The 13,242-nt window shown below is 36.8% G+C and overlaps 1 protein-coding gene across 1 annotated transcript; it reads right to left on the bottom strand.

Moving 5' to 3' along the window:
* Positions 1-10,155: 10,155 nt before the first annotated feature.
* Positions 10,156-13,036, bottom strand: LOC119776937 (sialic acid-binding Ig-like lectin 14). Its single transcript, XM_038275595.1, has 6 exons — positions 12,664-13,036; positions 11,884-12,186; positions 11,550-11,807; positions 11,392-11,464; positions 11,103-11,142; positions 10,156-11,006 (listed from the first exon to the last, which is right to left on the bottom strand). The coding sequence occupies exons 1-6, from the start codon at positions 12,890-12,892 to the stop codon at positions 10,797-10,799; spliced, it is 1,113 nt and encodes a 370-aa protein (XP_038131523.1). The 5' UTR covers positions 12,893-13,036; the 3' UTR covers positions 10,156-10,796.
* Positions 13,037-13,242: the final 206 nt, after the last annotated feature.

Raw genomic sequence — 13,242 nt, 5'->3', positions numbered from 1 at the left:
TGAGGTTTGAATCCTGAATCAACTGTTAAAAATTTAGCTGCCTCCACCGATTTAACAATTTAGACTACGGCTATCAGCAGGGTTATTAAATAAATCTGTCTCTGTTCATTTGGATATTTCTGAGAGAAGCGTGAATCCAGCCTGAGCAATGAATTGTTCACTGTGTAAAATAAACACAAAAGACCATGGTTTAAAATGCAATGGTACCTTAATTAGCTAAGAACTAGTTAGTAATTAATATGAGTTATCTGATAAATCAAACTCTTACCAAATCCAGTTAAGTGGACTATGCTACCATCTTTCCATTCACAAAGGCAAAAACTGTGTGCTTTTGCACTGAAAAAATGAAAAAAGAAATGGAGTGTATTCCAGCTAAAACCTCCATAGCCATGTTTGTTTTGCTTCTGCCTTTCGCCTGGTGATGTCATAGGTCACTGCATTTGATTGTACCGAAACATTTCTGTATCGAGATAGACATATCTGGTGGCTCCTGGCATGATGTTAATCCTGCTTGCAGGGTAAAGTTCATTGATCTGGGATGACAAATTTGCTGAAAGTTCCTTATAACTTTCCTTATAACAACACAAGGGCCTGATAACATACCTGGGCTTGTGTTCAAAGAGTGTGCAGATAAACGGGCTGGTGTCCCCACAGACACTTAACACTTCGCTGGACCGATCCGTAGTGCCAACATGCTTCATGTCTGCCACCATTATTCCAGACCCAAAGAAGCCTCAGGTCAACTCACTCAATGATTACCGGCCTGTCGCACTGACTCCAATCATGATGAAGGGCTTTGAAAGGCTGGTTAAAAAACACATCGTCTCCAGTTATCCACCAACATTGGACCCGTTCCAGTTCGCCTACCGACGGAACGGTTCCACTGAGGACGCCATCTCTGCTTCTCTCCATCTGAGCCTGGCACATCTGGAGGAGAAGAACATCCACGTGCAGATGCTGTTCCTGGTCTTCAGTTCAGCTTTCAACACCATCATCCCACAGCATCTGATGGGCAAACTGGAACAGCTGGGCTTCAATACACCCCTCTGCAATTGACTGTTTGACTTCCTCACCAACAGACCTCAGTCAGTCCAGGTCGGACAGAACACCTCTGATGTCATCACCCTAAGCATAGGCTCCCCTCAGGACTGTGTCCTGAGTCCCCTGCTGTTAACCCTTTGTCGTTCAACACCAATCACATCGTGAAGGGCCTCATCAGAGATGACAACAACCACGACTACAGAGACGAGGTGGAGCAGCTGGTGGACTGGTGGACCGCATAGATAACAGCCTGATCCTGAACAGGGAGAGGACGAAGAAGATCATCTTGGACTTCAGGAAGAATCGGCCTAACCACGCTCCACTGGTCATCAACAGCTCAGCTGTAGAGGTGGTCAACAGCACCAAATTCTTAGGGGTGCACATCACAGACACCCTCAACAGATTCCACAACAGTTTCTTCCCCACTGCCATTAGACTGCTGAATGTTGTATAAAATGGGGTTTATAAAAAAAAAAAACCTAAATGTTGGAAACTGTAAATTATATACAGTTGTATTTTACATTTATCACTGCTGCACTTAAAAAAAAAGAACATATCTTGAGAGCTTTACTAAACGAAATTTCTTTTTCTATACATTCTGTGTGTACAAAATGACAATAATGTCTGTCTAAGTCTGGTATTCCTTTGTATTACAAAGTTATTTCATTATTCAGGAGAAGGTACTTGCCAGCCCAGTCTACTGTGCCTGGGCGAGGCAACTACTCATTGCTAGACCCTTATCGTTCACTAACCACAACCAAAGAGAAATGAAAGAGGGTTTGCTGTCACAGAGAAGGATGCTGAGATTGTAGGAAATGATCAGAGAACCCTAGAGATTACAGCTGAGAACACTAGAAGTCTTTAAATGTTTCTTTAAAAACATATAATTTCTCCCAATGATGTATGATGTCATATATAGAGTGGCTTGAGATAAATTTTTGGGCATGAGGTATTTTTTGTTCTGCATATTCTTTAATGAAGGTGCTTCTTATTTGTACTTTTTAATATATTTCCATTGATGATTATTATTTATAATAATATATACACATTATTTTACATGCAAACCTCGAATTGAATTAACTGCCCATATTTTTTTCTCTCTGGGAAGGATGGCCTTGTGATTAGAGCATAGCTAGAATGATATACATTGCTACTCCTCTCGAGTTAATCAAGGCTCAACGTCGTTCTTTTGGAGTTAACAGACATTAATTGCTGACATTTCTTTACATGTCTTAGAAAACAGCCCTCAAAATGCCGTCAGAACTAAGCGAAACAGAAACCCAAATTAACTCAAACAACATATAAAGGTTTACCCATATAAAGACAAGTAAAACACTAATGTCGTAACTCATTAGCCGCATAAACTCCGGAGGAATAAAGATTATTTATACAGACTTTGTCACACAAACTCTTACATTTCCTGGTGAAACTTCTTGGAAAACAGTCCCATGGTTGCTACTAATTGTGTCAATCTTTCCCATGGGCAACAACGTAACATGCGAAACAAAAAATAGGTTCCTCCTTACATCTTAATGTGCTTTTTAACCAAACTACATGAACATGAATAACATGAATTTCCTGAAAGTTCTTTATTTATGATTGAAAATTTCATTTTAATACTATAATGAGCAAAAATTTATTTTTTCAAGTGACAGCAATACACTTCCGTACATTTGTAACTAAATATTAAAATAATTAAATGAGTTGACCCAGATGAAAGCTACATAAATAATTATTTTCTATGATTTGAACAATAATTTAACATGATCAACAGTTGCACCAAATATCCTATAGGTGGCGCCAAAGCAGCTGATAAGTTTAGAAAAGTGCGCCTGCCAGCCATGGAGAACCATTGGCTGTTTACATTAGGTAGTTTATTAGTAAGCTGCTGAACTTCTGCATTTATGCATTAAAATATTCATTCATTGGTCAATTTACATAAGGTTTTAATTCACTGAAAGCCTGTTTAAGATGTTATTTATTCCAAATGTTATTTTTTTATTTAGTGAATAATTTATTAAGGTCCATTTATTTCTCCCATTTAAATCAAAGGTAAAGAACTAAGCCTGTAGTGGCAACAAATCGCCACAAGAGGGAATATCAAACATAAGGATTACTCCGTGAGCTAACAGCAAATTAATGCTGTATCAGCTGTCATGTCTGTTTCTTAACAGTATACAACAATAAAAGAATATGATTCACTGATTAGTTCTCAAAAAGGATTTTAATCACACATCTTGGCCACTACTAGCGATCAATTAAAGAGCAGGATCTAGAGAAATGTATTCATGCATATGTCTCTAGTAGAATTGATGATTGCAACAGTGTCTTTGTGAGTTTGCATGAAGACACAAGTAGAGCACATCAGCCCGGTTCTGAAATCTACTATATAATCCACTAAATTATTGCATTGTATTTTTTAACACGTGCAGTGCTAATGCAAAGTTAACAAAATCAATAAGTAATGACTTCATGACACAAAGAAGTCATCACTTCATTTTATCTGCTTTCTTCTTTCAGGTTATGTGTAGGCTTTGAGGACTCAAATGCAGAGAGGAGTAGGCACAGACAGGGACAGAGCTAGATGGGGGGCCAGAGGTGGCCATGACCACCCTTACCCAGTCATTGGCCACCCCTAACATTTTTCCCCCTCTAATACAGATGGTGGCTGCAGTAGTACTCTCAAGTATAATATTTTTAAACATTTTATTTTTTGTGGTTAATTATACACATCAATATACTAACATCAAAGATGATAATTACATAATTAATTCTATTTTCAGAACTAGATTTTGTGTTATATGGTATAAAGAGAAAATGATGTGTCTCTGCAAGTCATCTAAGAGTCTTCAGTGAAATCAAAGATAAATTAAAATGTTAATTAAAACTTATCAAATAACCAATTTTTGTAGTTATTAGTGCTTGTAAATATCAATTTTATGCAGAATGTTTAATAATACAAGTAGGTAAGTAGTGACAATGGAAAAGATTTACGCCCCAGATCTCAAAACTGAGTTTTATCCATTATACCTTTTACCTACAAATTACGGCTGTTTAAATACACTACCGTTCAAAAGTTTGGGGTCACATTGAAATGTCTTTATTTTTAAGAAAATGACTGTACTTTTCAATGAAGATAACTTTAAACTAGTCTTATCTTTAAAGAAATACACTCTATACATTGCTAATGTGGTAAATGACTATTCTAGCTGCTAATGTCTGGTTTTTGGTGCAATATATACATAGGTGTATAGAGGCCCATTTCCAGCAACTATCACTCCAGTGTTTTAATGGTACAATGTGTTTGCTCATTGGCTCAGAAGGCTAATTGATGATTAGAAAAGCTTGTGCAATCATGTTCACACATCTGAAAACAGTTTAGCTCGTTACAGAAGCTACAAAACTGACCTTCCTTTGAGCAGATTGAGTTTCTGGAGTTTCACATTTGTGGGGTCAATTAAACATTAAAATGGCCAGAAAAAGAGAACTTTCATCTGAAACTTGACAGTCTATTCTTGTTCTTAGAAATTAAGGCTAAGAAATTAAAGATTTCCTACAACGGTGTGTACTACTCCCTTCAGATGACAGCACAAAGAGGCTACTGCGGCTACTGTTTAATGAAGATTCCAGTTGGGGACCTGTGAGGCGTCAGTTTCTCAAACTAGAGACTCTAATGTACTCTGGTTAGAGCCTGTTTAAAGTTAAGACTAGTTTAAAGTTATCTTCATTGAAAACTACAGTGCTATTGGTTAGCAAAGGTTGTAGGAAAGTAAAGTTAGTCTTTATTTAGAAAAGATGGATGTTGTTCTCATTAATGTTCCTGTTGGAACAGTGTAGATTAACTGTGAGGTTCTGGTGCCTATCCGCTTTCGGCCCCCCCTCAGTGTACATTGGCTATTGCCTGGCCACCCTTAATCTGCCAACGTTTAACTGACTAACCCTCTGAGTATTATGATGTTTTCCTGTTGCCTGGTCTGGTTTGTTAGCCTGGGTGCCAGTCAGAACTTAGTCCCGCCCACAAGGTTTGAGTTCGGGGAAGTTCGGTCTGGCTCTGCTCCATAGTAGCGCGAGTATTATCGCCCACTGTCAGGCGATCCAATCAAATTGTCAGGGCGGACTTTATACGATGATAGACAGATGATCAACAGTAACGTAATCAACCACGTGACCAAAGCGCGCTAGGGTGACAACAATAATGGCTGCCGCTGGAGAGTTTGGGTGAGTAGATTCTGCTATTAGGTCTGTTCTAGAAGATATCGACAGCAAATTAATTTTAAAAGAGGAACAGAGAAACGTGATCAAGTCTCATCTTCTTATTCTAGGCGTGAAACTGCACGCTTTGATTTTTGTGGACAACAACTATGCCTCGCTTAACATACACTCCGTTGCTCTTATTGGTTGTAGGTCTATCCAATTGAGTGCAGAGGCATTTTTTTTCCTGGTTCTTTCTAAACACGCCCCATAATCACAGCTCTATGGAGCAGTATCAGACTCATATTCTGACTAGAATTGAGTCGGACTACGTCAGGCTACTGGTTTGTAGCCTAAATCTAAATTCTCATCTCTGTGAGCTTTCTGGCTTAGTTATTTGGCCTCTGTGTTTTTTACAGACACACTATAGTACATGATCAAATTAATAACTATTTTTATACAAATGATTTATTAACAGATTTTCAGCATGCATACAGAAAAAGTCACTCCACTGCCACTGCACTGACTCACATGTCTGATGATTGGCTTAGAGAGACTGAAAAGAAAAAAATTACAGGTGTTGTATTTTTAGATTTTTCTGCTGCTTTCGACATCATAGATCATAACCTGCTATTAACAAAATTATCCTGTTACGGGTTTGAGCAATCTGCAATCACATGGATGTACAGTTACTTGTCAAATAGAACACAGACAGTGTTTTTCAATGGCAGTTTCTCAGGTATCAGAAAAATTACATGTGGAGTACCCCAAGGTAGCTGTCTGGGTCCACTATTATTTAATATTTTTACTAATGATTTACCATATATTTTACATAAGGCTAATATTGTCATGTACGCTGACGATTCAACTATATATACATCAGCAAGTACACAAATTGAATTAGAAACTGTTTTAAATACAGAATTACAATATGTAGTAGATTGGGTCAAATCAAACAAACTGGCATTAAATACTGTAAAAACTAATTGCATGATTTTAGGTTCAAATTACAATATTAAACAGAATCCTGTAATTAATATTAAGATTAACAACGCAGTTATTGAACAGGTGCATGAGACCAGACTGCTGGGTGTAATAGTTGACTCTAGATTATCATGGAAAAAACATATTAGTAATATTATTGCAAAAATGGGAAGAGGTATATCCATTATGAGAAGACATGCAAATTTCTTAACTTCAAACATTAGGAATTATGCAACGAAAGCACTAATATTGACATACCTCGACTATTGCCCAGCAGTTTGGTCAAATGCCACTGGAGAATATATAAATAAATTACAACTTATACAGAATAGAGCTGCTCGTGTAGCACTCAGATGCAGCTACAGGAGAAATATAACATTAATGCACAAAGATCTTAATTGGTTGTTGGTCAAAGATAGATTGTTGTATTCATTGTTAATTTTCATAAGAAATATTTCTAATTCCAAATTTCCTTCTGTTTTGTTCAAGCATCTTTCTTTCAGTGTAGTAAATCATCAGTACAGTACTAGACATGCAACTAAAGGTAATTTCACTTTACCCATAGTAAGAACAAATGCCATGAAAAATACTGTTGTGTTCAGAGGTATGAAAGAATGGAATAATCTGCCAAAACATATCCTGCTTGCTAATAATGTCAATAAATTCAAATTATATGTAAAACAGCATTTATCAAAATAATATAACTGAATGTTTATATTTATATGTGTGTGAATATGTATGTGTATGTATGTTTACAGGTGTAAGTGTAGAATGTGTTTTATATTTGTCATATATCACACCCGCATGAGGGTACATATGTACGTTAATATGGTTTTTTTAGTTTTGTTTTTAATGTATATATTTTTTCAGGACCCCAGGAAGAATAGCTGCAGCATAGCTGTAGCTAATGGGGATCCTTTCAATAAAACTAAAACTTTAGGCTCATTAAATGGTCGATCAATCCTTGTCTAATTGTTCTTTAAAAATAAAAACTAAACAAAATAATATTTAAAAAAAAACTAGCATCATTTCCCGTTTAAGAGTAGCATTATTAAGTAGTTGTAGCCAGCTGATAGATATCTTATTTCACTCAACAGGTTGATAATCTTTCGTTAATTTGAACTCTTCAGGTAACAAACCTTTCTGAAAAACAGGGTCACTTTCTTCCTCCTTCCTTTTTGTTAATTTTCGAAAACCAGACTTTGGGGGGGGGACTGCATTTTTATCAGCTGATGACTTTTCCACACTGCTGCTTATTTACACATGTTCTTGTTCATTTGTTTCATTCGTTATCACTATGTCAAATAACGTGCGCACTTTAGCGCTCTTTAGTCCAGGTCTGCAAACTGACAGACGGGGAGACCTGATGCAGCATGTAGGACCCGGGGACCAAAGTATTTATTGCAATTTCATCCTTTATGTCGCTGTTTACTCGTGAAAAATGATGGAGAACACAAAGATAATTTATTTTACTGCTGGATTTTCTTTTTATATTTTAATATATAGGACATATATTTTCTTCTTTTTTTGCCCCCCCCCCCCCCAGTCGAGGGTTCTCAGAATCTTCCCAACTCCCCTCCCATACGGTGCCCCTGGATCTTAGGCCTGAATCAGTCTCCTCGACACAGCTTCGACCTTTGTGATACAGAAGTGTCACTGAGTGTTTTGAGCACACTCTAGTCACATGACCACTGTGAGTGAGGCCCTGTTACTTCACACTCTATGCCGAGCTTCACAGTAAATGTGAATAATTTCAATACTACGGAAGTATTTAAATTGCATCAGAATCACGGCTCAGAACAAGTTTTTTTTTTCCATTTACAGTTTTACTAAAAGACGGTAAAAAAATATATATATATATTTAGATCTAGTTTAATATTTATTCAGATTGGTTTGCTATCTACACACAGTCCTGAAATAGACAGACACATATTACAGACTTACAGAGACACACACACCTATAGCCACCGCATTTATCCAGGGATTCATTTATGACAGATATTTAGTCACACAATACAAATAAACAATAAGGCTCAAGATTATAGCTTAGATTAGGTTAACTCTTTAAAGGATAATTTATTAATGTGTATATTTAAAGGTAGGTGCAGCCCACTTTAAGATTGGGCTATAAAGGGCAAACAAGGGTCCTAATTCATATAAATAAAAAAAAATATGTGAACTTCATTAGGTACACAGTAGAGGATCCAGGCAAGATTCAATCCCAAATTCTACCAAGTGCAAGTAATGTGTGCTAACCATTCACACCATCATATAGCCATTATGCATCAGAAGGATTAATACACTTCAATTTAACAGATCAGATATTTATTTTCAAAATTATTTATTTATATTATCATCATCATGGAACAAACGAGTTGTAGTTCTCGTAGCTATCCAGCAGATGCCGACATTCATGGTTGTATCAAATGTATGATACAGCATGATGCACTGTTTTGGCAAATTGTATGAAATTAGTTGACGGGGCTTCATAGTTACCATCACTAGCTAGCACTACAACCTGTTGGTATAAATACAGAATACATGAAAGAATTAGTAAACATTAAGGGTTTAAATGAGTCCCTGAAAATATTTAGTTTGTTAGCTCATCTGTTGTGTTACAATCGAGGGGATGTACATCAGATCAGTTGTATAAATATATATTATATATATATTATATATAATACTATATATATTATATATATATATTATTTTTTGCTTTGCCAACAATGAAAACTTGGCTTTTATCACCAGTGTAACTTTAAATTTTAAGAATAAGAAAATGGAAATAAAAGGGATCAGCAACAGAATAAACAGCCACATTATCTGCCATCAGATGTGTTATTTAAAGGAGTTTACATCATTCACGGCCTTTGAAGGAGGAAGTCAGCTCCTTCTCGTTATCTTAAAGTAATTAACATATCTTAAGAGGTGTAATTCAGCACAAACTTAAGAGCAATTTACTGAATATGATGCTAACTGATTATTTCCTGCTTACATTTGGTCAGAATGGTTGAGTTTGATCACAAATAAAAAAAACAGAAACACAAAAAGTACACAGAAAATGCACACAGCAGTTGATCAGCCTATGAGGAAGTGTTTCATTTAAAACTCTGTGCCTTTTGTTACTGTGAACCTCCTCTAGAACTACTAGAACCAGCGTCTTCTATTTCTTTAACTTCTCATTTTTTTCTCACCTTTTTGTGCAGCTATCAGTTCAATCTGAACATTTCATTACCCTTTGGTTAATGGAGGGGAAGTGGTGAAATAGGAGCACTTTGTTTTTGAAAAATGTTTTCTTTAAACTTTGCTTTTGGTATTTAATTTAATGTAAAAAATCAGATGTTAATTCTATCAATCTGTTAGCAGCTGAAAGCTGCAGTTTCACCAGAAAGACTCATTATTGCTGAAATTGTTCACTTTTATGTTATTCTTTTCAGCTGGTTATCTGGTTATTGTAAACCTGGCTAACATTAGTTCCTCCCAACCAGCAGATACCCTCAGCTCAGGGTTAACTGGTAGGGTCCCAATCACTCTGTCAGCCCTCCCATTAAACCTGACTGATCCTAGCAGTGCTTGGATGATCTCGCCTCTCTACATGCCATCTAACAGAATAAAAGCTGTTAGATACTCTACAAACCTTGATATAATAGTATTTATTTAGTTCTTAGGTTCTGTTGAATAGATTCTGCTCAAATGGTCGAACCTCTGTAATAATATATAAAGATAGCATTAAGTATTCAGAGTTAAGAAATGCTAGAGCATTCATTCCAAAAGTTGAAGTTGTGACCCTACTTGGGATTGTGGTTCAAAAGGTTTTGGTTCTTGGGATCCTCTACAGAAATGAAAAGAAATGAAACCAAATAAAATTATGATAGTGGTGAAGCATGTTTAAAAAAGAAAAAAATAACCCCAAATAAATAATTTTTTTGTGCTGTTGTTGTTGCTATTCAAATATTTTTTTTTAGAATTGTTTGTAATCCAACTGCTATTTTGAGTCATAGGACCCTTTTATTGCTTTTTTGTGGTAAAAAGCCAAACGTCTGGGAACCATTCAGATAGGCATGTCTAGAGCCCACACAACACCTAATGGGCCACACAGGCCCCTCACCTTCAAACAAATGAAAGGCCTGCAGGTCCTAAATAGCTTTAGGTCCTGCTGATTCTGCTTGGGTGGAGAGAACAAATTGATTCATGCAATGGCAGCTACATCCATGTTGGAGACTTGGCTGCTGTATTTCAAAAATGGGATGCTCAGAAGAATGTTGGAGAGGAGAAAGAAAGCAAATCTGCCTTAAAGTCTTTTTAAGCATCTGACCATGATCTTGTCTAATTTTTGTGTTTGCAGTATTTTTCTTTTGTAGGAAACAACTGATATAAGAAATGATGATGAAATTGAATCCACCAATCAAATTAAAGCTCTTCGGTTTAAAGTGGGTCACACAGCTGTAATGAAAGCAAAAGCTGCTAATCCCACAGTCGAACCAAAATAAACATGGCAAAGATATTAATAAATTTAGAGACTAACATTTCTATAATCAAAAACTACATTCTCTCATTTCAGAACACATCAGTGAATGAAGTTATTGCTTCTTCACTTGTGCATAGAGATCCTCTGGATGGTCAGTAGACACTTGAACCTGAGCGTACTCTGTCTCCTGCTGTCCACCGTCCTGCACTGAGACAGAGGAAGCTTCAGGTCGTTTCTGGAGGACAGTAATGTCCCCATAATTAAGTTCTTCCTCTGTTTCATTGGCTGCAATTTGATCAGAAACCTCCTGATATATTTGACTCTGTGGGAAAATGAAAATGTTCTTGTTTCAGGAAAATACTGTTTCAGCTTGCAGAGGAAAACTTACTTCAGTGATGCTCACAGAACATTTCCTCACCTGGGTCTGATGTGGAGTTTGACATTTGGTCTTAAGGCACCTGAAAGACATTTAAGATCTGTAAAAAATAAATCTGCTGTGATTCAGGAGAAAACAGAAAGATTAAAACTGAAAGAGTCAAGACTGAGCTGAAACAGACATGAGAGGATTAACATCAAAACAACCAGAACCAGAATCAACTGAACACAACCTCAATAAGGAGCTGGTTCAGATGTTTATCTGGAGGGTTAATAAAAACCTCACTATAATCATCTAAATGAAGTTTGTTATTTTAATGTCTGACACTTACCAGAGAGAAAGAACCAGAATGATGAACAAAATGACTCCAACTATGACTGTGACCAAGAGAGGAGTTCCTATAGCTAAATCAGAGAGAAACGAAGTATTAAAATGACAACAAATGTAAAAAAACGAAAAAATAAAGGCTGTTAAATTGATTCTTGATACCTTCACTGTTCAGTAGAATCACTGATGATCTCTGAGTCCCCAGATTATTTGTAGCCTCACAGTAATACTCTCCTCCCTCAGTAACATTGAAGCTGTAAACCTGCCCCACAGATACATTAATGGCTCCATGTTTGCTGTTCCTGAACCAGGTGAAGCTGGCAGGAGGCTTGGCTCTGCTGGAGCAGCTCAGCTCCACCCAGCTACCTGCTGACACCAAACCTGATGGACTGATGGATGCTGAGGTGTCTTTAGGAGCATCTGAGGAAAATGGGACACACATTAACTTTATTGATCAGAAACAGCTGAACCATGACGTGCTGACAGGATCACTAACATGAAACACTGAGAGTCACTTCTGTCTCTGCTGTCTTGCTTCCTCCATTCACAGGATATCTGGCAGAACATCTGATGTTGTATCCATCATGTGTGTCTGACAGAGTGATGGTCTCCTGGATTTTAGTTGTAAAGGTTCCATCTTTTTTTTTCTCTGTTTGTCTGTCAGAGTCTTGTTGGAGATTCCAGGTGAGTTCAGGAGGTGAGTGTGGACAGGGAGTCACAGCTGAGCAGCTTATAGTGACAGACTGATGCTCCTTCAGATCACCAACAGGGATATTAATGCTGGGACTCCAAGGAGAATCTGGGAATTTAAATCAGGAAAACAAATGTGTTTAACAGTGGACTGTTAGTAAGTTAAGCTGTTTATATATCATCTTTTTTTAGACACAGAAGAAAATTGAAAATATTTATCAACTGATTGTGTCAAAAATGTTGGCAGTATTTGATTTAATGGTCCATTAACTTTGTCTAATTAGATCATTAAGACATTTGGTTTACTTCTCTAAACAGAGTCAGGCTAAATAAATCTACCGCATTCAACTTTTTTGATACATTCCCTATAGAGAGTTTTTTCTAATGTTTCAGCTGCAGCAAGATAAACAGAAGAAGATCAGTAACAAAAATAATTTTAAGCAGAAAAAAGATACTGGACTAAATTCATGAGGTTTGAATAAACACTACATCACATGTAAGTGTGTTTTCTGTTAATTTCTATTAAACCAGTGTGAGTTTTTCTGAACATTAATGTCATAGACTTATAATATTGAAATTCTCTTACCTTTAACTGTTATATTGAGAGGATCATCACAAGCTGATGCTTTGAACGGCTCGCTCTCAATCCTGAAGAAGTATCTGTCTGCATAACTGGTCTTTACATCAGGAAACAGAGTGGTGCAGTTTTTCTCTCTCAGGTTTCCAGTAATATTCAGTGAATAGGTGTTAACTGACCCACTGCTGTGGAAAATAACTATCTTTGGATCAGGGCCAAAATTGTGACCACCTTTCATCCAAACTCCATAGATAGTTCTGCTGCTGTTATATCTGGTATCATCTGTATCATAGATACATGGGATTTCCAAACAAGATCCATTCAGAGCTTCAATCTTCTTTGGTGTAGTGATTCTGAGGTCTGGTTTTATATCACCACAACCAGCCAAAGTAGCTGTAAAAACAGACAAATGATGAACATGATGTGGAGCAAAATCTGCCTGCTTAGAATCTTCATGATCCATAAACTCCAGTTCAGCTGCAGCTTGTAACATGTGGAGCCTTTAAACAACATCAGGATACAATGTTTCAGACAAAAAAAGATACATTTAAATGAAAGGAAGTGAACAAACAGCTCACCTGGAAGAAA

Source organism: Cyprinodon tularosa, unplaced genomic scaffold (assembly GCF_016077235.1).
Source record: "Cyprinodon tularosa strain WSP-4 unplaced genomic scaffold, ASM1607723v1 ctg97, whole genome shotgun sequence".
In the NCBI taxonomy this organism is placed as follows: domain Eukaryota; kingdom Metazoa; phylum Chordata; class Actinopteri; order Cyprinodontiformes; family Cyprinodontidae; genus Cyprinodon; species Cyprinodon tularosa.
This window is presented reverse-complemented; position numbering and strand designations above follow the sequence as displayed.